A 26,741-nucleotide genomic window follows, 5' to 3' on the forward strand; every position below is an offset into this window, starting at 1 on the left:
ATATATATATATATATATATATATATATATATATATATATATATATAGAGAGAGAGAGAGAGAGAGAGAGAGAGAGTTTTGAGATTTTACGATGGATCGAACCCAGGTCTTTCAATTGAAAGACCTGAGTTCGATTCAGAAAATTTATTTGTTCCATACGTAAGTGTGTTGATTATTTCTATTCTCTCTCTCTCTTCTCTCTCTCTCTCTCTCTCTCTCTCTCTCTCTCTCTATAAATATATATATATATATATATATATATATATATATATATATATATATATATATATATATATATATATATATATGTGTGTGTGTGTGTGTGTGTGTGTGTGTGTGTGTGTGTGTGTGTGTGTGTAGATGCCGCAAAACCCAGATCTAAGCACCAGAATTTAAAAAAAGTAAAATGCAGAATTTTAGACGGATGAAGTGCAGTTGATAAACTGGAGTAATGCCAGGCAATGAGTGAGAGAAGGGTCAAAATGGGATAACTGTTGCGAATGTATCCCGACACTATTAGAAACTTGAACAGTTATCCGCTCTCTACGTTTACAACATTACTTTTCAAATCTGTAGCTTTAACCAGTGGCAGCAATTATGACGTCACGTGTAACCAACACGTGTGTCATGGCGGTTACGGTACTCCGGCGGGAGATTCATAGATTTTAAAATAGCTGTCACAGTGAGCATAGCTGAAGGATTTCAGGCTACGGTTGCGCTTTTGAGTCACATCCCTGAGCTGCAAATGGATTATGACATGATATTACCTGCCATAGCTGGGGCGTCGGGGGTGTTTGCCGGATTTGCTGTCATATACTCGAAGATACGGTAAGCAAAGTTCAATTTCTTGGGCGAGCTTTCCCATTTCATCCTTATCACCCTTCAGGAGGCCTGTCTGTCCTGTATTAGCTGAAGGCTTTACCGAAGGCTTTAACCACACCAGTGGCGAAATTTGGCTTGACTATGACGTACTCACGTAGCTTCTTGATTCCGTCTACCTATGGTAGCCAGGGTCTTGTCTACCGAGTACTTGTAGGTTACGAAAAACGCGTTACCGTCGTAGCATAGTCTTGTGGGCGGGATTCCATTCTGCACCAATATTGATCTGAGACAATTGAAGATTGTTTATTCATAGGCATTCTTATTTATTTTCGAGGGAACTGGGTGATTCCATGTTTAGGCTGGTTATATCCCTCCCAAATAGGCGTAGGATAGTAGTTAGGGCTAGATCTAGGTAATGGCTAATAGGGTAAAACACCGCATGGACTGGCCAACATACCGACGATCACGGTAGATCTAGGGTACTGATCCGCGGCGGCCTAGACTATGGCAGTTGCGGTTTTTCTATGCAGTTTACCTACTGAACCAAGAATTTTAAGTAATATTTATTTGGACGTCTGTAATTAATCCCCCACCCCCAAGTGCCAGTACTAAACGCGGCAAAATACATTGGATGCCCCAATCTCGAGTGAATGTCGTATCCGCGGTTATGTTCCTTGCACGTCCGTTTTGAACCTGGATTCTGTAGAAATACCACGATCAGGTGGACACCCTCAGAAAAAGTACTTATAATGCCGTCTGACACCGTAGATGGTCATCAGTCGCGAGTTGTTGGTGAGAGACGGAGCCAAAGACCTCTACTCTCTTTTCGAAGTACAAGTATTTTCTCCAAAGTTAGAAATTAAGGCCATATTTTAAGCGAACTGGATATAGGTACGGCAGCCGTATCCCTGATTGCGATGGATATTGGTACGGCAGTGTATTGCGCATGCGCGAACCCTTGTTTACCGACTGAGGCATATCAGTGACAGCAAGAAAATGAAGGCACAAAACATGTTTTTCAGTTTCAACAAGCTGAAAAAGACAATAGAACGTCTATGAGGAGGCAAAGTTCCAGAAATGGTATATCCGCAGGTTACGAACGATCGAATCGGCCCTGAAAAGAGCTCCGAAGAGAAGATTCAAAGATTTGAAGCTTAGCTAGTAATGGTAGTGCAGCAGTCAGTATTTCGTTCCAATATTGGGAAACATGCTGTTAAATGGATTCTGATTTGGATGATTGCTTAAGATTGATTAGGCCGTTTACCAGAGGATTGACTTTGGTAGTTTTCCCTACTACCATGAATACAGCAGAGCACGGTTTCTGTGTACTTCAAGACCTCTGAATCTCCTCTTCAAAGCTCTTTTCGGGGCTGATTCGATCGTTCATGACCTACGGATATACAATTTCTGGAAATTTGACTCTTCGTAGACATCTATTGCTTTTTCAGCTTGTTGAAACCTGAAAACATCTGTTTTTCGGCTAAAACCGATGTATTATTACACGGTTCAGAGAGATTAAAAGAAGATATGAAGTACACAGATAGATTAGTTTAGTTTTATTTTTCATGTATATAGTCAAAATGTAAGTATATTTCAGTATTATTGTGATTTTTCATATTTTCCTTTACTGTCAAAATGTTTTGGTACTTTGGTGATGACAGTATGTTGCTTCACTTTGACATTTCGAATTGAACATGTTCAGCGAAACAATTCAGTTCGACTATTATTACTAATGTCACTTACCTTCTAGTGCTGTACCTATAGCTCTTAGCAACACTGCACAGTAAACTGTTGCATGATTAGCTAACTACCATATCTGCAGAAAGTCAATAACACAATACGGCACCACTGACAATCTGACGTACCCCTACTATACACAATGTTATTAGTACGGCAGGAAGTCTGAAATTGACGCATGCGCAATTCACTGCCGTACCAATATCTATCGCAGTCAGGGATACGGCTGCCGTACCTATATCCTGTGCCTATTTTAAGCTTTAAACAGAGGGTAACTGAAATGGGTGGCTAGATCTAGGGTACTTATCCGCGGCGGCCTAGACTTGGCATTTGCGGTTTTTCTATGCAGTTTTACCTACTGAACAAGAATTTTAAAGTAATATTTATTTGGACGACTGTAATTTTACCCCCTAGGGCCATTACTAACACGTCGAAATACATTGGATGCCCCAATCCCTAGTGGATGTTGTATCCGCGGTTATGTTCCTTGTAGTTCGTGCAGACTGCTTCTGTAGAAATACCAAAAGGGTGCCAATGCAGTGCAAACTTCACCAAAACGCTTTCGAAATTTTTACTTATGATTATGATAAATATGATATGATTAAATAACTTAAAAGAGTGACACCATCTCGATGTTTGCGGAGTCGTTTGTGTCAACAAACTTCCCATTTCCTGTGATAAATCCGCACACCACTTGTACCCATAGACGCTGGGGCTTGGAGGAATAATGGGAGGAGACACCTTGCTGCGTGATAAGTGAAGCCACTCAGGTCGCTGGCCGCCATATTGGGACTGGCAACTGAATCCCTGGGTCGACCATAAGGTACGCCACCTTGCGATGACTATGTCATACTTTTTATTTTTGATACACTAGGGTAGAACACCACAGCAGGCCAACCCTCATCACGGTGGACGGGTCTTATTCACTCGATTTTTTAATTGGTGAAACAAGAATACATTGCAACTCTAAGCATACCATTTAAAAGACTGAAGTTTCGTCAACATAATGTGATATATGAAAGCCCCATACGAACTAAATAAGCATGTGAGCTCTTCGTAAAATATGTTTTCAAGGCAGTTTTGAAATCCAATAGGCGGCTACGTTTTGCATGGAAGGTTCTCATCAGTGACGGCCACCATCTTTCCCCAGCCTTCCCAGCACTCATTTGAACAATGTTAGCGTATATAGGGTAGAATATCACAACAGGCCAACCCTCATCACGGTGGACGGGTCTTATTCACTCGATATTTAATTGGTGAAACAAGAATACAATTGCAACTCTAAGCATACCATTTAAAAGACTGAAGTTTTGTACAACATATTGTGATATATGAAAGCCCCATACGAACTAAAATAAGCATGTGAGCTCTTCGTAAAATATGTTTTCACCCAATGGCAGTTTTGAAATCCAATATGGCGGCTACGTTTTGCATGGACGGTTCTCATCAGTGACGGCCACCATCTTTCCCCAGCCTTCCCAGCACTCATTTGAACAATGTTAGCGTATATATGTAACGTTTATTGATCTTACTCAAGATTGCAGTTGTAATCAGCACAATAAAACAACATTTTGTTGCCTATATTAGTGAAAGTATGAAACTTGTTATTCCCGGGTTATGGTTTGAACTGAATTCTTATTCTACCTTGTAATCGGCGGTTTTTTATCCTTACTGCCATCACAACTGAAACTCCACAGTGCTTATTTGATTGTTATTATACACATTTTGGTCTCAGTTCACTCCACATTGCACTTTAAACCCGTTGCTGTTCCTGGTTTCTAAGCGCGCGCGCCATAACACAATTACGAACAGCAGACGACGACAGACGACGAAACTGCAAAGTTTTATTCCCTAAACTGTTTACTTTACTCGTTATTTAGTTTAAATATACTTTATTTAAAAATTTTGATTTAATTCATGTATATTATCCCTTTTTTGCAACCAAATTACCCCGAAAAATTACAGATATTTCTAAAGTAGATAAAATCAAATGTTTCTAACGTTTTCGTACATCTGGCTGCCGAAAACCATAGAGGAACGAATACGGAAAAGTGCATAGAGGAACGACTACGTTTTTTTTTTTTTTTTTTTGCTTTTTTGTTTTTGCTAGCACTTTTCATTGATTTCAGTCTTTATTAGTATTTTGAATTTCTTTAATAATCGTATGCCAGAAATAAATGTAACCTTTAATGTTTGCATGCTAAGAATGGCAAAATCATCGTTGCCACATTAGTGGAGGCTTCACACATACGCCGTTCCATTATTATAAACTGTTTCCATGAATTCTAGTTGTCATAGTAATGCAATAATGATAAAATTTGCTTTAATATTTATGTATATATACTTCCAATACATAGCCTAATTTCACCAATTTCAACGTTTTGTGTGTACAGGCGGTCCCCGGGTTACGACGGTTCCGGCTTACGACGTTCCGAGGTTAAGACGCTTTTCTTAAATATTCAATGGAAAAATCCGTCCTGGGTTACGACGCTTGTTCCGAGGTTACGACGCTGACGCTTCCGACGCTCCGAGTTAACGACGCTTTTAAAAAAACGCATACTATGATAAAAATCCTTTATAGTTTAGCACAGTATATTAATAAAAATAAGTTTCTGGTTAGATTACAACAAAAATTTTGAGATTATGATGATTTTCGACACTTTTAATGTTGTATTTTTCTATGTTTTTTAGTGACGCCTCATATGCGGAACTAGTTTTCCGAGCGAATGAATACATACTAGGTTGTTCATGAAACTTACCTGTCAGATATATATATAGCTGTATTTTTCCGAATCCGACAGAAATTTAAACACTTACGACACACGCAGTGGGAGTCAGGTGGTTAGTACCCATTCCCCGCCGCTGGAGGCGGGTATCAGGAATCATTTCCCATTTTCTATTCATAATTTTTTCTGTCGCCGGTGCTGGAAACACCTGTTTGCAGCACCTCCGTCCAGATTTTGGAAACTTACTAGCTACTTGAGTATCCCTTTTGGTTTTTCTTTGGTATCTGAATTGGATCGGTGGCTTGGCACACGTTGACTTTGGTTTGAATTGATTTTGGTATTGAATTTTCTTTGATCAAGATGTCAGGGTCTAGTTCTACTAGCGCTAGATTTTGTTCAATGGCTGAATGTAGAGGTAGGCTACTGAAGCTTCAGTAGACCCACATTCTGTTTGTAAAGTGTGCAGGGGAATGAATGTACGTTTGAAAGTCGTTGTAAGGAGTGTGAAAGACTAACAGAGTCGAATGGAAGGCGTATGAAACCTATCTTAAGAAACTTGAACGAGATAGGCTAAGGAGGTCCTTCCTCCAGGAGTGTTTCAGGTAGGCAAGATTTAAATTATTCTCCTGCTAACCCTCCTTCTGTAGACTATGCTCCTACCCCTGTATGTTGCCTCCGGCCCCTGAGACAGTGTCGGTAGAAGGTAATACGTTATCGCTAATTCTTGAATCGATTCGTAACTTAGAATCAAAAGTGTTAGCTCTGGAGAGCAAAAGTGAAGAAAAGTGCAGTGAAAGTGCCCCTTGTGTAGGGAGGAGGGTGAGTCAGATCGGCCTCATTTCGCCTCTAGACCTGGACCTCTGCTTGACTCCCAGATTACGGGGAGAGAGCATGTCGAAAGTCGAAGGAGGGTTACGAGGAACCCCACCGATCTGGCGTGCCTTCGGCAGCTTCTGACGAACATACCCAGACTGCCAAGGAGCGTGCGCGTGCACGTCTTCTCAAGGAGTGCTTTTCTTCTTCTGAAGCTTCCTCCCCGCGCAAGGGGTGGAGCTCTCATACCGCATCACGTCCACTGAAAAGGACGGCTCGCGTGCGGGACGCTTCACGTCCAAGTTGTTCTCCGGAACTTGCTCGTCGCCCGATAGTGCGTGTTTGCTGCTTTTTCCTCCGTCATAAGAAGCGTAAGGATTATTCGGAGGCCGAGTCTTCCCTAGATGTTTCTTTCGAGCGCGCAGTCGCTCTAAGGTGCGTGAAGCGGCGGTTCCTGGGAGTAGCAATGAAGGCGTCCCCTCGCCGCTCTCCTGCTCACAGGATCAGCCCCTCCCCAGAAAAGGAGGCTTCACCTACAAGCAAGATTCTTCAGTCTCTTCAGCAGCAACTTCGAGATGTTTTTTCCTTCGAGAAAGACTGCTCCACGTCGCCGTAAGGATGACAACCTTCCTGTGAAGAGGTCGAGGCGTTCTCCCTCTCCCCTCTCCTCGCTCGTCTCTCTCTCGTTTGAGTCTCCCTCTAGAGTTAGTCCTGCTCCCCAGCAAACTTTCTAGAGGAGGCGAAAATATCGTTTCTCGCTCTCGTGAAAGCGGTTGTTTCCGCTGATACGAAACTTGTGGATAAGAAGCGAGTTTTCTTTAGATGCAGAACGCGCTTCTGCGAAAGTCAAACGCGCTTTAGTGGACGCCGAACGTGACTCGGTGCAAGTTTCGCGAGCGCCAGTGGACGCTCAGCGAGTGTTAGTGGACGCTCGGCGCGTCACACCAGTGGACGCTCGGCGCGCACCAGTGGACCGCGCGGCGAGCATCAGTGGACGCTCGGCGAGCATCAGTGGACGCTCGGCGCGCACCTGTGGACACTCAGCGCGCACAAGTGGACGCCAGGTGTACACCTGTGGAGTTTGAGCGCGCTTCTGTCGGCGCCAGTAGATTGGCTTCGACGCCAAAACGCGCGCAGTACGGACGTCAGTTTTACACTTCCGCAAGCACAAGCGGAGGAGGGAACTCTTCCTGTTCGCCGTTCTTTCTCTTTTGAGAAAGCTCGGGACTCTTCTTTACTTCCTCCGACTTCTCCAGTGTCTGAAGAGGAAGTTAGTGACGCTTTCGTCGAAAGGGACAAGAACAGCAGTTGGCTCCAGTTTCGACGGACTACAAGGTTTTGACTCGTTTACTTCAGTCAGTCTTTGCAGACACCTTCCAACCTGAAGCTCCACGTACTCCTCCCTCTCAGTTTTCGTCTTCCAAAGCTGCTAAGATCTCGGGCTTTGTGAGGATGAAGAAGTCGCTTTCTACGAAGCAAGCTTTAGAAAGGTCCATGATTGGATGGAAAAGAGGAAAGCTTCAGGCAAGACTTCTTTCGCTTTACCACCTTCAAGACTTGGTGGCAAAGCTGGTATGTGGTATGAGACGGGAGAAAACGTCGGAGTTAAGCTTCCAGCCTCAGCTCAAGGAGACTTTGGTAGCATTGTATACGCCACCAGAAGATCTTTTTTGTCTTCCTCGAAGGTCTCGTGGACACATAGCGAGTTAGACTTTCACCTTAAAGGCCTCTTCAGGACACTAGAGGTCTTTAATTTTCTTGACTGGTGCCTGGGGTATTGGATGCCAGGTCCAGGAGTTCTGATTCCATCACTCTGGGGGAGCTGTCCAGTGTATTGTCTTGCATGGACAAGGCCGTCAGGGATGGTTCTGAGGAATTGGCTGCTCATTTCAGCACGGGATGCTTAAGAAAAGAGCACTTTTTTGCAATTTCACTGCAAAGTCGGTCTCACCAGCGCAAAAAGAGCCGGGATCTTCTTTTCGCGCCTTTCTCAGAAACATCTCTTCCCCCAGTCTATGGTAAAGGACATAGCAGCCAGTCTCCAGGAGAAAGCAACTCAAGACCTTCTGGCTCAGTCTTCTAGGAAGCCTGCTACTTCTTCGGCTTCTGGGTCCTCTGCTTTGAAGAAGTCGAAGCCCTTTCGACCCGCTTCTTCCTCGAAGCCAGCCCCTCGAGGAAGAGGCTCTTTCAGAGGCAAGACTCCCGCTCCTTCCAAGAGCAAGAAGTGAGAGGGAAGTCCTTCGAACACCGGTAAGGAGCCAGACTTCTACATTTCGCGGAAGCTTGGGAAGAGAGAGGTGCCGACGCTTGGTCTGGACATCGTCAAGAAGGGGTACAGAATTCCTTTCCTGTCGTTACCCCCGCTGTCTTCGACACCAAAGGATTTGTCTCCGTCGTATCAGGGAGAAAAACAGACAGTGCTTCACGATCTATTAGATCAAATGATCGAGAAGCAGGCAGTGGAACAAGTCTTCGACCGAGTTCTCCGGGGTTCTACAACCGTCTGTTCCTAGTGCGAAGCAGTCAGGGGGGTGGCGCCCCGTTCTGGATGTCAGCAGTCTGAATCGCTTCGTTACCAAGCAGAAGTTCAAGATGGAGACACCTCAATCCGTGCTTGCAGCTTTAAGACCGGGGGATTGGATGGTCTCGTTAGACCTTCAGGACGCATACTTTCACGTCCCCATCCATCCCCGTTCAAGGAAATACCTGCGGTTTTTGTCCTGAAAGGGAAGATTTTCCAATTCAGGGCACTCTGCTTCGGTCTCAGCACGGCGCCGATGGTGTTCACCGTTCTTATGAAGAACGTTGCGAGGTGGCTCCATCTTGCGGATATAAGGATCTCTCTCTACCTACACGCTGGCTTATTCGAGCCTCATCGCCAAGAAACAGGTTGTCTGAAGGACCTGCACACGACTCTGTCGTTAACGAAGTCCCTGGGACTTCTGGTGAATCTCGAGAAGTCGCATCTGACTCCTTCTCAATCCTTAGTCTATCTGGGGATTCAGATGGACTCAGTGGCTTATTTCGGGCTTTTCCGTCCCAGGGGCGACAACTTCAATGCCTGGACAAAGTGTCTGGCCTTTCTGGGGAAGGAAACATGCTCGGTGAGGGAATGGATGAGTCTGCTTGTGGGGACCATTTCCTCACTGGAGAAGTTTGTTTCTCTGGGAAGGTTGCACCTCCGACCACTTCAGTTCTTCCTCTCAAGCAATTGGTCACGCAAACAGGATCTAGAAGAGGTCTTGCTTTTGACGGAAGAAGTGAAAAAGCATCTCACTTGGTGGTTGGATCCAAAGAAGCTTGCGGAAGGTCTTTCGCTCAAGCTTCGGAACCCCGACCTAGTGTTGTTCTCCGACGCGTCCTCCACCGGTTGGGGAGCAACACTGGGAGGGAGAGAAGTGTCAGGCACCTGGAGAGGGGAACAGGTGTCCTGGCACATCAATCTAAAAAAGAACTCTCAGAACGGTTTAACCACCTCGCTCTGAGGTTCTTCGAGGAGGAAGTCTCAGCAAAGTGTGGTCTCAGATAAAAACTCGGACAACACCACAGCCTTGGCATACCTCAGGAAACAGGGGGGAACTCACTCTCATTCTCTGTTCGTCATCGCGAGGAATATCCTGATGTGGGGCGAAGGCGCAAAACGTCACGATTCTGACAAGGTTTGTGTCAGGCGTGGCGGAAAACGTGCGAGCGGACCTTCTCAGTCGGCAACAAGGACAGCTTCTGCCGACGGAATGGACCCTTCATCAGGAAGTATGCCAGGCGCTATGGAAGCTGTGGGGACGTCCTCATGTGGACGTTTTCGCAACTTCCCGAACGAAGAGACTTCCACTGTATTGCTCCCCAGTTCTGGACCCGGAGCAGTGGCAGTAGACGCCCTACTGTGGAATTGGTCGGGACTAGACGTTTACGCTTTTCCCCCATTCAAATACTCGTGGGAAGTAATGAGGAAGTTCGCTGCATCAGAAGGAGCGAGAATGACCCTCATCGCCCCCTTCTGGCCAGCGGCCGACTGGTTCACGGAGGTGATGTCCTTCCTAATAGACTTTCCGAGGACTCTGCCCATAAGGAAAGATCTACTCAGAACAGCCCCACTTCGAGAGGGTACCACAAAAACCTCCCCGCTCTGAGTCTGACAATGCATTCAGACTATCAAGAAGTTGGCCAGAGCGAGGGGTTTTTTCAAGACCTGTGGCAACGGCGATTGCCAACGCAAGGAGGCCCTCCTCAGTCCGCAGTTTACCAATCAAAGTGGGCTGTCTTTAGAAGTTGGTGCAGAAGGAAGGGCATTTCCTCCACCTCAACCTCTGTGAGCCAGATAGCAGATTTCCTTCTTCATCTTAGGAAAGAAGCGAAACTAGCCGTTCCCACGATTAAAAGGCTACAGAAGCGTGCTTTCTGTGGTCCCTTCAGACATAGAGGACTCGACTTAGCGAATGATAAAGACATTCATGAATCTCATTAGATCATTTGAGACTGTGAAAGTTCTCCAACCTAAGGTACCATCGTGGAACTTAGACGTGGTACTGAAGTTCCTCATGTCGAGTCAATTTGAACCGCTCCATTTAGCCTCGCTTAGTAATCTTTCTAAGAAGACTATTTTCCTAACCGCTCTGGCGACGGCGAAGAGGGTTAGCGAAATTCAAGTCATAAGCAAGCATATTGGGTTCAAGGATCATAGTGCAGTTTGTTCCTTAAGTCCTACGTTCTTGGCAAAGAACGAGAACCCTTCCAACCCTTGGCCGAGAACGTTCGAGATCAAGGGGTTTGTCGGAGCTAGTGGGACCTGAAAGCTGAGAGAGTCCTGTGTCCTGTCAGGGCTCTCAAGTTTTATTTGCAGAGAACCAGAGCATGCAGAGGTTCTTCGGAGAACTTGTGGTGCTCTGTGAAAAAACCAGATCTTCCGATGTCGAAGAATGCACTGGCGTTCTTCTTAAGAAGTACGGTTAGGAAGCCCATGAAAAGTGTGGTGAAAGTGACATGGAGCTTCTGAAAGTGAAAGCCCACGAGTTGAGGGCTATTGCTACTTCGGTGGCTTTTCACAAGAATATGGCAATCAAAGACATTTTGAGCGCCACTTATTGGCGAAGCAATTCGGTGTTTCGCTTCACACTACCTGCGGGAGGTGAAAGCAACATACGAAAATTGTTTACTCGCTAGGACCATACGTCGCTGCAGACACTGTTTTGGGGGCAGGAGGTAGCGCTCATCCTATCCTTTAATGGTTTAGGGGGGAGTTTTTAACTTGTGTTATGGTTGTGGGGTTGACCGCCTGCGGCGGATCTCCCTTCCATTAGCTTAGTCTATGTGGGATACTTTTGTAGGCTACGCCAGGTGGTTTGTTTTTACTTCGTTGCCCTCATTTGTATGGTCTATGGTCTAGTCACGTCGTGGTCTCGCCCCTGTTTTGACAGATCATCTGGAGTGCACCAGCTATATAGGTCTCTACCTCGCTGGCAACTCTAGTAGCACAAGCAGACTTAAACGCGGCAGTAACCTCGAAGTCAGCTATGCTAAACAGTAAGGAATCAAGATATCAATTATCTGCATATATATGTTTCCTAAAATCTTCTATTCTGTCTACTCCTCCCACCACCAAAGGTGGGATTCAGCTATATATATATCTGACAGGTAAGTTTTCATGAACAAAATGATATTGTAATGATACAATTACGTTTGTTCATACTTACCCTGGGCAGATATATATAATCAGTACCCCCCCACCTCCCCCCCCCTCAGGAGACGTGGAAATAAAAATTATGATAGAAAAAAAAAAATGGGAATGATTCCTGATACCCTCCCGCCTCCCAGCGGCGGGAATGTGGTACTAACCACCTGACTCCCACTGCGTGTGTCGTAAGTGTTTAAATTTCTGTCGGATTCGGAAAATACAGCTATATAATATATCTGCCAGGTAAGTATGAACAAACTTAATTGTATCATTTTACATATAACAGTCCAAAAGCGCAAATAATGAAAAAATCATTGCTTGTTTCCAGTAATAATAACAAAACGAAGTTTCTGGTTAGATTTACAACGCAAATTCCCAAGTATCCAAAGAGAGACATTATCCAGTAATTTGATCAGAGAGGAAGAGAGAGAGAGAGAGAGAGAGAGAGAGAGAGAGAGAGAGAGAGATGAGAGAGAGAGAGAGAGGCTTCTTTCCGACGCTCCGAGTTAACGACGCTTTTCAAAAAAAACGCATACTATGATAAAAAATCCTTTATAGTTTAGACACAGTATATTAAAAAAATAAAAATAAGTTTCTGGTTAGATTACAACAAAAATTTTGAGATTATGATGATTTTCGACACTTTTATGTTTGTATTTTTTCTATGTTTTTAGTGACGCCTCATATGCGGTAACTAGTTTCCGAGCGAATGAATACATATAGGTTTACATATAACAGTCCAAAGCGCAAATAATGAAAAATCATTGCTTGTTTTCCAGTAATAATAACAAAACGAAGTTTTCGGTTAGATTACTTTAACGCAAATTCCAAGTATCCAAAGAGAGACATTATCCAGTAATTTGATCAGAGAGAGAGAGAGAGAGAAGAGAGAGAGCCAGAGAGAGAGAGAGAGAGCGTCTTCCGACGCTCCGATTGTTAAGGACAGAGAAGTGTTCGTTTCGTTAAACGGCCTCTGAGACTCATGCCAGGAAATGTTTTGTTGATACTAATAATATAAGCCTATTTAAAGATACGTTTACTTTAATTAGTCTATATGATACGTAAATAGTAATCAACTGTTCTTGTAGCCCTCATATTTGGCAAAATCGAAGTATCCAAAGAGAGGCATTATCCAGTACGTAATTTTGTTTTGGATCAGAGAGAGAGAGAGAGAGAGAAGATGACGCAGAGAGAGAGAGAAGAGAGAGAGAGAGAGAGAGACGCTTTGGCAACAATGGTCTCGTGGGGGTTTTTATAGCTTCCGTTCTGCTTGATGATCGTGGATATTGTAGAAGGAGATTTCGACCATACTCGTTTGCCAAATCGACGATACGAACGCCACCGTTCATGCTCTGCTATAATTTCATGTTTTGCTTCCATCTGAAATCATTTTCTTGGGTTTTTTCTTATCACCTGCTTTGTCTTTAGCTTTGAGACCCCCATGGTTAATAATAAAATAGACAAAAATAACACGAAAAATAGGCGCAAATACAACGAACTAAACAACGACGTGTTAACATGCAGCACCAACAAACAAAACAGACTGACGCCATTTAGCGTTTAATCGTCCTATACAACTAACACTCATCGCAAAATCGTATCTCAAATATTTTCGTTGTATATCAAAGCTTGTATTTTCGCAAATTTTCTGTTATATCTCAAAACATTCGTATATTAGGGCAATCGTATGTCAAGTTTCCAATGTAATTTGATCAGAGAGAGAGAGAGAGAGAGAGAGAGAGAGAGAGAGAGAGAGAGAGAGAGAGAGAGACGCTTTGGCAACAATGGTCTCGGGGATTGACGTAACGTTTATTTTCTGAACAGATAGGCAGAGAAGTGTTCGTTTCATTAACGGCCTCTGACTCATGGCAGGAAATGTTTTGTTGATACTAATATATAAGCCTATTTAAAGATACATTTTACTTTAATTAGTCTATATGATACGTAAATAGTAATCAGCTGTTCTTGTAGCCCTCAAGATTTTGCAAAATCATCCAGTTGTACATAAAACTTCAAGAATGTAGTGTCACCAGAGGATTACAATAGTTTTTACCTTCAAGAACCAGCATTCTTTTATGAAAATAACTCCAGGTTGTACATAAAACTACAGGAAACGACATGTAGTGTAACCAAAGGATTACAAGTAAGGTTTTTATAACTTTTTATTAGTTTAAGACAATATTTCCAAGCGTCGTTCCGGCTTAACGACGATTTTCGGCTTACGACGTCGTCAAGAACGAACGAACGTCCTTAACCCGGGACTTGCCTGTAGTCTTATACCCAGTTTGGAGGGTCAACACATACCGAATGGCAACAGAGAGAGAGAGAAGAAAGGAAGGCGGAGGAACGAAGAAGAAAAAGGGATGGCGGTGGAGGGGGGTGGGGGGGGGGGGGGAGGGTAGGTGGAGCTTTATACGCGTGTTCGTATCCCATCTGCATAATGGAGTTTTTGTCTCTTGGTACAAGGACAAGTGCGTTATTCTTACGATTAGTGATTCAAGATACCCTTATAAATTACGGCACTGGGTGTAATGCAACTATAGGCAAATCTCGTTCTGTTTACGTAGTGTTCGTTACAGGAAATAGGTATTGGTTCCCAAAAACGTGCTTGCACTGTCTCTGAAACCCATAGTAGGGGACATGCTGCTTAGTTGTCAATCAAGTTTTTATAACCAAGTATTTTTACAAGCTAGCTATTGAATAAAATTTGTATTTTTCTCAGTCAAAAACATATGCCCCTCAATGCTAACTTTCTCTTTTACGACTTTCTGGTCTTTGCAAATTCGCCCCATAATTTCTTATGGTGCGAAAAACAGACAGAGGCCCATAGGAAAACGAAAACGATTGCGTCACACTACGGCGATAATCCAGCAGTTAAAAAACATCTTCATATCCAAAAAGTAAATAATAAAGATATATATGCGCATTACGATTATAATAATTACATGTATAGCTGATAAACAATCTGCATGAATAACTGGTAAACTGTTCTGCAATGGACAGTTGAGTATAGCAATTATTTACAAATAGGTACGAAAGTCAAGATGTCGGGACGTCATAATACAGAACTTAAAAGACGTTCTAATTCAGAAAAATAATTACTAAAAAATTGAGTCAGAGTCGAGTTACTTTTTCAATAACGAATATTTTCAAAAGTAATCATCATAAATATGTAAAATATTGATGTTTTACTACTTATTAAAAATTAGCTAGAGCACGCTTCTCGTCATCATCTACCAAAACAGCTGTTTACTCCTGGCTTGTTTTGTTGGGTGAGAAATCGCGTTTGTTTCGATTGTTGTGATAAAAGTGCTCCAGCGTCTGTGGGACAAGTGAGTGCGGATTTATCACAGGAAATGGAAAGTTTGTTGCCACAAGCGACTCCGTAAAACATCGAGATGGTGCAATCTTCGAAACATTTTTTAGTTGTAAGTAAAAATTTCTAAAGCGGTTTTGGTGAGATTCCACTGCCGTGGCGCCATTTTTCAGTACCCTCTGTTTTTTAAATCTTAAAATTGGCCTTAATTTCTAACTTTGGTTGAGAAAATACTTACTTCGAAAGGAGAGTAGAGGTCTTTAGCTCGTTTTTCCAACCAACAAAGAAGTCGCGACTGATGCCATCTCCGGTGTCAGGACGCGTTATAATGTACTTTTTCCGGAGGGTGGCTAGCGTTGATTGTAGGTGGCCTGATTGGCCTGCTGTGAATATTTTACCCTATGTGACGTATTGATCTTTACTCAAGATTGCAGTGTAATCAGCACAATAAAACAAAACATTTTGTTCATGACATTACTGCCAGATATATATATAGCTGTACTCGCTGACGACCGACATTTCGAAAATTTCGAAAACTCAAACGGCAAAAGCAGTGTCGGCTAGGTGGTTATTACCCATTCCCGCCGCTGGGAGGCGGATACCGGGAACCATTCCCATTTTCTATTCAGATTTTCTTCTGTCGCTGGGTCGGTAAAACATCTGTTTACAGACAATCCGCTTAGGATTTCGAAAACTTCATTTGTCACTGATATTTGGATTGTCTTTTGGTTTTGGACTTGGGCTTAGTGATTGGCATACGCTATTGTGTTTGGATTTTTGATTTTGGCTTTTGTTATTTTCTTAGAATTGAGATGTCTGGATCTAGTTCTACTAGTTTCAGAGTGTGTGGTGTAGAAGAATGTAGGTGAGGCTAACCAAAAGCCCTCGGTAGATCCTCACACAGTGTGTGTGAATTGTAGAGGGCATGTTTGTTTGTTGGATGATAGGTGCAAAGAATGTGACCCAAGTGTTAACTGATGTCGAATGGAATAAGTATGAATCTTATTCGTAGACTTGAGTGTGACAGAATTAGGTGGTCTTCCTCCAGGAGTTGCTTCTGTTAAAAGTCAAAGTAAAGTTGCTCATCTAACATAAATGTAGAACATGTACGCATAAACCCTATAATTTCTCCTCAGATAAGGGAAAAGTGATTGTTACCGAAGGGAATGCCCTTTCCCTACCATTTTAGAATCGATTTCGGAACCTTGAATCGAAAATGAAAGTGCTACAATCTAATGTGCAAAAGTGTAGTGATATGTTAGTGCCCTAGTGAAGTGGAAGTGGCGTCAGATCGGTCCTATAATGCCTCCAGGTTGAGACCTCTGTCGGACTCCCAGAACACAGGGAATGGACATGTCGAAGGCCGAAGGAGGGTTACGGGAATTAAACACCCGGTCTGGCGTCCTTCGGAGATCCTGAAGACGCATCCCAGGCTGCCAAAGATCGCGCGCAAGCTCGAATCTTGAAGGAATGCTTTCTCCTCCGAGACGTCCTCACCTCACCGTGGGTGGGAATCTCGGAAGACCTCTCCCCCCCGACTGAGATGTAAGGGAAGGGACGTAAGGTGTCGCACAATCGGGCCATCGTCTTTCTCGCCCTCTTAGGGAAAGGTCTTACGAAGAGTACGCAGCCTCTCCAAGTGGAGTGGTAAGGAAAGACGTCAAGACGTCGCACTGGCGGCCATCGTCTTTCTCGCCCTCTTAGGAAAGGTCTTACGGAAGAGTAGCAGCCTCTCCAAGTGAGAGTGGTAAGGAAGACGTAAGACGTCGCACTGGCGGCCATTGTCTTTTCTCGCCCTCTTAGAAAGGTATGATGGAAAGAGGACGCTTCATCGGGAGATCGAGAGCGTCCTCCGCCTCGATTTACGCTTCGGTCCTTTCTCCGGAAGACTTCGAAGACAGTATCCGCACAAGAGATTTTAGGACGCCTTTCTGAGCGTCCTGATTCGAGTCCGGAGAGAAGGAAGAGGCGTTCCCCTCCCCGCCCATCTTCTCAAAGGTTCTTTCCATCATATGGTTCTTCACCATCAAAAAAGACTCTCGAAGCGATTCGTCAACAGTGGATACGTTTTTCGCCAAGAAAGAAGAAAGATCACGTAGTTCGTAAAAAAGCTCTTTGGCTACCCGTCAAGAAATCTAGACGTTCTCCTGCGGCTTCTCTTCGTTCTTCGTCTTTAGTCTGATCCATCGCCTTCTAGACCTCATCGACTCAATCAGGAAAGCGCAAGCAGTCCTGCTGAGAGAGTCTCTAGAAGTATTGGCGGTAAAGAAAGAGACATGGTGCCGCACAGGCGGCCGCCGTCGTCTTTTCCCAGAGTCGAAGAACGTTTCAGAAGGATCGCTCAGAAATAGAATTGGGAGGAATTGATCTTGGCTTTACAGGAAGAGAATATTCAACAAAAGAAACGCTTTGCTAACCAGGACGCTCGTAAGATGCTTTCTCGGGACGCTCGGGGCGGGGTCGGAAACGTCGCTGGAGAGACTTCAGACGCACGAATATTAGTTTTTCAGAAGAAGGATATGAAGATGAATATGAGGACGTTTTTGAGGACGGCGCAGGGCGTAGTGCTAGTAGGACGCTCGTCGTCCTTTCATATCAGCACGCGTTTCCAGGCCGCAAATGAGGACGCTTTCAGGGACCGCAATGAGGAAGCTTTTGAGGGCGCTAGGCGTCCGGTGCATAAAGTCACCCTGAGAAGAAAAGAACAGGTCGCTAGTCAGAAGGTAAGCGCCATATGCTTCAAGGGAGTAGGAACTACAATATCAGGCTTGTCAAGAGAAATCGTATGACGTTAGTTTGGAAAATTTGGAGAGAAAGTCAAGGTTATTTGGAGAACACTAGCAGACTCTCCTCTTCAAAATTGATTTCAAACACAAAACCTACGGTTCGAAAGGGAGGTGAAACTTGGTTTCTTCTCGTTCAATTCAGAATAAGGCTATGTCTCCAAATAGAAAACAAATAAATCGTCAAAGCGAGGCTGTTTCGGAAGAGGAGGAGGATCCTACACTTCATCCTCTGTGGATTATAAGACTTTGACTCGTCTTTTAAAAGATTTGTTTCCCGAGAAGTTCCGAGCTCCAGTTTCCTCTCTCTCCCACCTTCGCAACTAACCTCTTCGAAGGCAAGGAAGACTCCAAATTTTGTCAAAATGGCCACCTCGCTCTCGACTAAAAGGGCTTTTAAAAGAATCCATGATTGGATGGAATCAAAAAGACAAAGGGCAAGACTTCTTTTGCGCTTCCCCCACAAGGCTTAGTGGAAGATCGGGGAAGTGGTACGAGACAGAAGAGGAAGCAGGTTTGAGAATCCCCGCTTCCGCACAAGGGATTTCGCCAACTTAGTGAAGCTCCTAGAAGATCTTACTGGCATCAGTGAAAGTTTCGTGGACAATGTCGGAGATAGATCACCATCTCAAGCCTTTATAAACTTTGGAAGTTTTTAACTTTCTAGATTGGTGTTTGGGCGTCTTGGATGTTCAGTCTAGAAGCCCAGATTCCATCTCATTGGAGGACTTAGCGAGTATTTTGTCATTGCATGGACAGAGCAGTAAGAGATGGCTCCGACGAACTGGCATCACATTTTGCGTCGGGAGTCCTGAAGAAACGCGCACTTTTCTGTAGCTTCACAGCTAAGTCAGTGTCGCCAGCGCAAAAAGCAGAATTGTTGTTCGCTCCCTTTTTCTGCTCATCTTTTTCCACAATCGATGGTAAAGGATTTATCAGTAAATCTCCAAGAACGAGCGACGCAGGACTTTTGTCTCGGTCTTCGAAACGTCCTGCTGATCAGATGTCTTCAAGACTTTTTCGGCCCTCCAGACACCAGTCGGGGCGAGACTCGCTCTATTCGCCGAAGCATGGAGGATAAGAGGGGCGAACTCTTGGTCACTCGAAGTGATCGAGAAAGGTTACAAAATCCCGTTTCTATCGAAACCACCATTAAGCATAGAACCAATAGACCTTTCGCCCTCTTTATCAGATTCAAGCAACAGATCTTATTAGACCTTTTTGGATCAGATGTTGGAAAAGAGAGCAGTAGAAAGAGTCTTGTCACGGAACTCTCCAGGCTTCTACAACAGGCTTTTCCTTGTTCCGAAGCACTCGGGAGGATGGAGACCTGTCCTAGACATAAGCAGGCTGAATCTTTTTGTAAGGAAAATAAAATTAAAGATGGAAACTGCACAGTCCCTGTTTTAGCTTCCCTGAGACCAGGAGATTGGATGGTGTCCTTGGATCTCCAAGATGCCTATTTCCATGTTCCGATACATCCTCAGTCCAGGAAGTTCCTCAGATTCGTTCTGAAAGGACAGGTCTTCCAATTCAGAGCTCTTTGTTTCGGGCTTGAGTACAGCCCCCTATGATATTCACGCTTCGATGCGAAATGTAGCAAGATGGCTCCATCTCTCAATATAAGAGTCTCACTCTATTTAGACGATTGGCTGATCCGGTCCACGTCAAGGAACAGTGTCTGGAGGACCTGCATACGACATTACAGCTGACGAAGGACCTGGGCCTTCTGGTCAACTTCGGAGAAGTCCCATCTGATTCCCACACAGTCCATTGTGTATCTGGGGATTCAGATGGATTCAGTGGCTTTTCAAGCATTTCCATCCATAGAACGTCAGCTAAAATGCCTTAAGAGAAAGTATCGGTTCTCTTAGAGAAGGAAATATGCTCGGCGAGGGAATGGATGAGTCTGCTGGGGACCATTTCCTCGCTGGAGAAATTTGTTTCTCTGGGAAGGCTGCACCTCAGACAGCTTCAGTTTTTCCTAGCAGACAACTGGAAGAACAAGAAAGACCTAGACGAGATTTTGAGAATCCCTCAATCGATCAAAGAGCATTTGAAGTGGTGGTCCGATCCCGTCAAGCTATCGGAAGGGATGTCCCTTAAAGTTCTGAGTCCCAGACCTAGTGTTGTTCTCAGACGCGTCCATGACGGGCTGGGGAGCAACACTGGGGAAGGAAGAAGTGTCAGGCCTCTGAAGAGGGGGAACAGAGGTCCTGGCACATAAACCTCAAGGAGCTAGAGGCGATTCGTTTGGCACTTTCAAATGCTTCGAGTCAAGGATTGTGGGACGAATTGTACAAGTTCAACTCGGACAACACCCACGGCGCTCGCATATCTCAAAAAACAGGGAGGGAAAACTCTATCTCGCTACCTGTTCAGGATAACGAGGGAAATCTTACTTTGGGCGAAGCTGAGAAATGTAACGATTCTAACGAGGTTCGTTTCAGGACAGCAGAACGTTCGTGCGGATCTCCTCAGCCGTCAACATCAAATGCTTCCAAACGAAATGGACTCTCCATCCAGAGATCTGCAAGGAGTTGTGGAAACTTTGGGGACGCCCACTGGTAGACCTCTTTGCGACAGCAAAAACGAAGAGGCTTCCTATTTACTGCTCTCCGTTCTAGACCCAGGAGCAATAGCAATAGACGCCATGCTTTTGGAATTGGAAGGGGATGGATCTCTACGCCTTTCCTCCATTCAAACTCCTGGGAGAAGGTAATAAGGAAGTTTGCGGTGTCGGAAGGAGCAAGAATGACGTTGATCGCCCCCTTTTGGCCTGCAAGCGACTGGTTCACAGAGGCCATGTCATTTCTGGTAGATTTCCCAAGGACACTTCCAGAAAAAATTGATCTACTCAGACAGCCCCACTTCGAGAGGTATCACGGAAACCTCTTCCCGCTTGAGTATGACTGCATTCAGACTATCCAAAAGTTGGCCAGAACGAGAGGTTTTTCAAGATCGGTGGCAAGAGCTATTGCCAGCGCTAGAAGAACATCTTCCCAAGCTGTCTACCAATCGAAGTGGGCTGTCTTCAGAAGCTGGTGTAGAAGGCAAAATATTTCCTCCACGACCAGTGTGAGCCAGATTGCTGATTTTCTCTTACATCTTAGAGATATAGACAAACTTTCAGTGTCAATGATTAAAGGCTACAAAAGTATGCTGTCAACGGTCTTTCGACACAGAGGCTTGGATTTATCAAATGATAAAGATCTTCACGATTATTGAGGTCCTTTGAAACATCAAAAGCTCCACGAGACAAGATTCCCTCATGGATTTAGATGTTGTCTTAAAGTTTTTAATGTCAGCCCCATTTGAGCCTATGCACGCTGCCTCTTTCAAAAGATTGTAAACTAGGAAAGCTATTTTCCTAACCGCTTTGGCAACAGCTAAGAGGGTTAGCAAAATCCAAGCTATGAGTAAAACATGTGGGTTTCAGAGAACACAATGCGGTGTGTTCGCTGAGCCCCTCGTTCTTAGCGAAGAACGAAAACCCATCCAACCCCTGGCCTAAAAGCTTGATATCAAGGGGGTTATCAGAGTTCGTCGGACGAGAGCCGGAGAGAGTTTTTGTGCCCTGTCAGAAGCTCTCAAATTTTATCTGGAAAAGACCAAACAATGTAGAGGCCGTCAGACAACCTGTGGTGTTCGGTCAAGAGGCCGGAATTACCAATGTCTAAAAACGCACTGGCGTTCTTCTTGAGAAACACCATCAGGGAAGCTCATTCATCCTGCACGGATGGTGATCTTAAACTGCTAAAGTTAATGCTCAACGAGGTTAGAGCGGTAGCTACTTCGGTGGCTTTTTCAGAAAAATATGGCACTCCAGTGATATCTTGGGTGCCACATTTTGGCGAAGCAACTCTGTGTTTGCCTCACACTACCTCAGAGATGTGAAGGCGACATATGAGAATTACTACTCGCTTGGACCATACATTTCCGCGGATACAGTATTGGGACGAGAAAGCAATACGAACCCCATTCTTTAGAAAATGAATGTGTGTGATTATTGGGTTTGTTTTTCGGTACGGTGTAGGGTTGGGCCGCTTGAGGCGGTCTTCCCTTTTAATTAGCCTGAAAGTTATGGGACTAACTTTAGTGAGGCTAGGTTAGGTGGGTATTTTTTATGCTTCGTTTGTCTTTCAGTATGGTCAATATGGTCTAGTCACATTGTGGTCACGCTCCCGTGACAGATCATCTAGAACTATCCAGCTATACAGCTATACCTTGCTGGAAATTCTAGTTAAGCAGAAGCAGGCTTGGGTGACAGTAATCACGAAGTCAGCTATGCTAACCGGTAGGGAACCAAGATGTCAATCATCTGCATGTGAAATGTTTCCAAATCCTTCTATTCTGTCCCTTCCCACCTCAATGGTGGGATTCAGCTATATATATCTGGCAGGTAAGTGTCATGAACAAAATGATATTGTCATGATACAATAAAGTTTGTTCATACTTACCTGACAGATATATATAATCAAGTACCACCCCCACCACCCTCAGGGGACAGTGGTAAAGAAAATCTGAATAGAAATGGGAATGGTTCCCGGTATCCGCCTCCAGCGGCGGGAATGGGTACTAACCACCTAGCCGACCACTGCGTTTGCCGGGAGTTTCGAAATTCTGTCGGTCGTCAGAGAATACAGCTATATATATCTGTAAGGTAAGTATGAACAAACTTTATTGTATCATAACAATATCATTTTGTTGCCTATATTAGTGAAAGTATGAAACTTGTTATTCCCGGGGTTATGGTTGGAACTGAATTCATTCTTACCTTGTAATCGGTGGTTTTTATCCTTACTGCCATCACAACTGAAACTCCACAGTGCTTATTTGATTGTAATTATACACATTTTGGTCTTAATTCACTCCACAGTGCACTTGAACCACGCTGTGGTTCCTGGTTCCTAAGCACTCATTCCGCAAACACAGTTACGAGCAGCAGACGACAACATGATTATGAGATGCAAAGCTTTATTCCCTTAATTGTTTACGTTACTCAATATTTAGTTAACTTTACTTCAAAATGTTTATTTAATTCATGTCTATTTATCCCTTTTTTGCAACCAAATTAACCCCCCAAAATTACAAATGTTTTCGGATGTATACTTACGAGCAGGACGACGTGAGGAAAAATGACTCATCGTTGCCAATCTAGTGGAGCGTCACACATATGTTTCGATGAATTCTAGTTGTCATAGTAATGGAGTAATGATAAAATTGCTGTAATATGTACGTATATATAAAACAAATAGATACGCTAATTTCACTTATTTCCCCGGTTTTGTGTAAGTCTTATACCTAGTTTGGAGGGTAAACACATACCAATTGACAACACTGATAAACAATTGAAGAGCGCAAAACGCCGCAAAGAATGCCGTAGTCCCCTTGAATAAGTGCTGGTAAGAGGTTGGTTTACGATTGTTGTGATGAAAGAACCCCAGCGTCTATGGGTACAAGTGGTGTGCAGATTTAGCACGGAGGAAATGGGAAGTTTGTTGACACAAGCAACTCCGTAAACATCAAGATGGCGTCAATCTTTCGAAACATTTTTAGTTGTAAGTAAAAATTTCTAAAGCGTTTTGGTGAGATTTCCACTGCCGTAGCCACCCTTTTCACTACCCTGTTTTAAATCTTAAAATTTGGCCTTAATTTCTAACTTTGGAGAAAAGACTTACTTCGAAAGGAGAGTAGAGGTCTTTAGCTCCGTTTCTCACCAACAACAAGTCGCGACTGATGCCCATCTCCGGTGTCAGGACGCGTTATAATGTACTTTTTCGGAGGGTGGCAAGCGTTGATTGTAGGTGGCCTGTTTGGCCTGCTGTGATGTTTTTACCCTATGTTATTTTAATTCGTTCTTTTAGTTGTCGTACTCCATTTATCCGCAGACAGTCAACAAGTTTTGCTGAAACTATAATGCCTCGATGAAAAAATAAGTGAATTTGAGGAAAGTGAAGCTACTATTGAATTCATTATGGTATTCAACACCTTATTTGACATCTCAAATTCTCGGAATCTAAATACCAAAGGATTCAAAAGCCCAATATAGAAGAATAATGCAAATGATATTAAAGATTTTCTAATAAAAGCTGAAACATATATCAGATCTTTGAGACTTCAGGATGGTATAGACATCTCAAAAATTAGATCGAGAAACTGGTTTCATTGGCTTTCTCTATTGCATACGAAGTCTTCAGATCTGTACGAAACCTGTATTGCATCAGATGATGGGCCTTTACAATTTTTGATGACCTACAATTTCAGTCAGGATCATATTGAACTATTCTTTGGTCAAGTAAGAAGTATGGGAGGCCATAATGATAATCCAACAGCAAGACAATTCTCTGCTGCTTACAAAAGGCTACTTGTACATAATGACTTAATGAATATAATTTGTGGCAACTGCTTGCCATCAGAGTCGGTGCCCATATTAACTGGTTCAAGCAGCATAAAAGAGCAGGTTGCAGTAAGGAATATAAATGCTTTTGTTTCAAGACATTAAGTTTTAGAAGTTCAAGAAGCATATTCAGATGGCAAGGAAGATGATTATGATTATATTCCAAACCATTACCACTTATCAAAATGTTCAAATAAAATAGTAGCTATATTGCAGGCTTTGTTATTTTTAGGTTAAAAAAAAAAGTCTTACAGTGTGAGGTCTGCATTGATGCATTAATGTTAACAGACGCTAATTTTCGTCACACCCTCATCAAATTAAAAAACCAAAGGAAAATTGGTGTATCCATCAAAATTATGTTATTGATATATACGCCAATACATGCGGAAAAAAAAAATATGAGGGAAATGTTGTCTACAACAAAACACTGGGAGAGTTAACTTCCATAAATTAGTTAGTTCAGTATTGGCAGCATACAGAGGGAAAACAATATTTTCAGAGTTCGATTATCACATGTATGATACTCAACCATTGGACAATCACTTGCACTTATTGATTAAAACAATAACTGAAAACTATTTGCAAGTGAGATATAATTATGCTGGTAAGTGGATTACTGCTAAACTTCAATCGCAGGTCACAGGAAAGAGTTGCCAGATGTATGCTAAGTTAATTCATTTTAGCGGTCAATAATTCCTAATAGGCAATAACAAACAGTAAGGACTAAGGAATTAGCAGACATATAGAGAATAGCTTTAAATTTGTTCCAGTTATAGGTTATATGTATATAAGATTATGAAAAATTTGTATTGTATTTCTGAGTAGTAAAGTAAGGTTATTATGTATGATGAAATAATTAACTATGTTCTTTAAAAGAATGATAAATTGTGTAACACTTTTCGCCTCCATTTATGCCATGAAAAGACGCATTATTAAAATAAAAGATGGGATAAGTAACTGAAGTGTTTCTATTAATCCTTATGGTGTGGTCTCTCTTTTGCCAGTCTTGGGCGTGGCTGCCATGCAGTAAACTGGCTTCACTTTACTGAATGGTCTGACCCATGCGGGGCATCTCCTCCCATTATTCCTCCAAGCGCTGGGGCACTTTCATCACAACAATCGGAAAACGGTCCCTTGCCACAACATTTTTAAGGAAACTACGGTTTTGGTAGAAGAGGACGACGACGAAGTGTGCACTAGATAACCCCCTATTTGGAATAAATAGGTAAATTACAAAACATCAATATTTTACATATTTATGATGATTAATTTGAAAATATTCGTTATTGAAAAAGTAACGTCGATTACCTGACTCAAATTTAAGTAATTATTTTTCGGAATTAGAACGTTTTTTAAGTCCTGTATTATGACGTCACGACATCGTTGACCTTCGTACCTATTGTAAATGAATGCTATACTCAACTTTCTTGCAGAACAGTTTACCAGTTATTCATGCTGATTGTTATCAGCTCTTCATGTAATTGTTATAATCGTTAATGCGCATATATATCTTTATTATTTACTTTTTTTTTTCGCCAATTAATATTGATTGAAAAAGTTGGTCTTTGGTTTTTTCGGATCAATGGTCGGAAAATGGTGTTTTACCCTATAGAAGATTGATGCCATCTTGATGGTTGCGGAGTCACTTGTGTAAACAAACTTCCCATTTCCTGTACAAAAATCCGCACATACCGGTACCCATAGACGCTGGTGGAACACTTTCTTCCAACAACAATCTTAAATGGCAAAGGTGTTTATGCCTTGTGACCGGGGATACCTGGCAATTGTTCAGGAAGAAGAAGAGTGGGCATGATAACATTTAAATACATAATTAGTTAAACACCTGAATAAGCTTAAGAATTGTGTAAATTTATAACATTCATTATAATTCATTTGAAAATATTTGCTGTTGTAAAAGTAACCAGATTCCTGACACAAATTTCAACGGTTTTGCTGTGAACATTAGCTACGATGTGTTGTTTGCACTTTCCTATTTTTTTTTTGTTTTTTTATCACTGTTGGCGATTGGTTTGTGTTTACCTTCCAAACTTGGATAAGACTTACACAAAACCATGGAATAAGTGAATTTTGCGTATCTATTTGTAATATATATACGTACGTATATAGTACGTATATATATACACATGTATATAAATATTAGAGCAATTTTATCATTTTATATCTATATATATATATATATATATATATATATATATATATATATATATATATATATATATATATATATATATATATATATATATATATATATATATATATATATATATATATATATATATATATATATATATACACACATATACATAAATATTAGAGCAATTTTATCATTTTTGCATTACTATGTCATCTAGAATTCATGGGAACAGCTTGTAAAGGCACGATGTATGTGTCAAGGGCCACTAACAAATTGGCAACGATGACTTGCCATTTACTAGCACACCAAACATTAAAG

General features: G+C 42.7%; 1 protein-coding gene across 1 annotated transcript in view; it reads left to right on the plus strand.

Moving 5' to 3' along the window:
* Positions 1–605: 605 nt before the first annotated feature.
* The window catches only part of LOC135211350 (transmembrane protein 201 homolog), a 108,006-nt gene continuing 81,870 nt past the window's right edge, over positions 606–26,741 (plus strand). Inside the window, exon 1 of the mRNA XM_064244664.1 lies at positions 606–828. Coding sequence (XP_064100734.1) covers positions 746–828 — 83 coding nt within the window. The 5' untranslated portion in view covers positions 606–745. The remainder of the gene's footprint in view (positions 829–26,741) is intronic.

This window comes from Macrobrachium nipponense, chromosome 4, assembly GCF_015104395.2.
Source record: "Macrobrachium nipponense isolate FS-2020 chromosome 4, ASM1510439v2, whole genome shotgun sequence".
NCBI lineage: Eukaryota > Metazoa > Arthropoda > Malacostraca > Decapoda > Palaemonidae > Macrobrachium > Macrobrachium nipponense.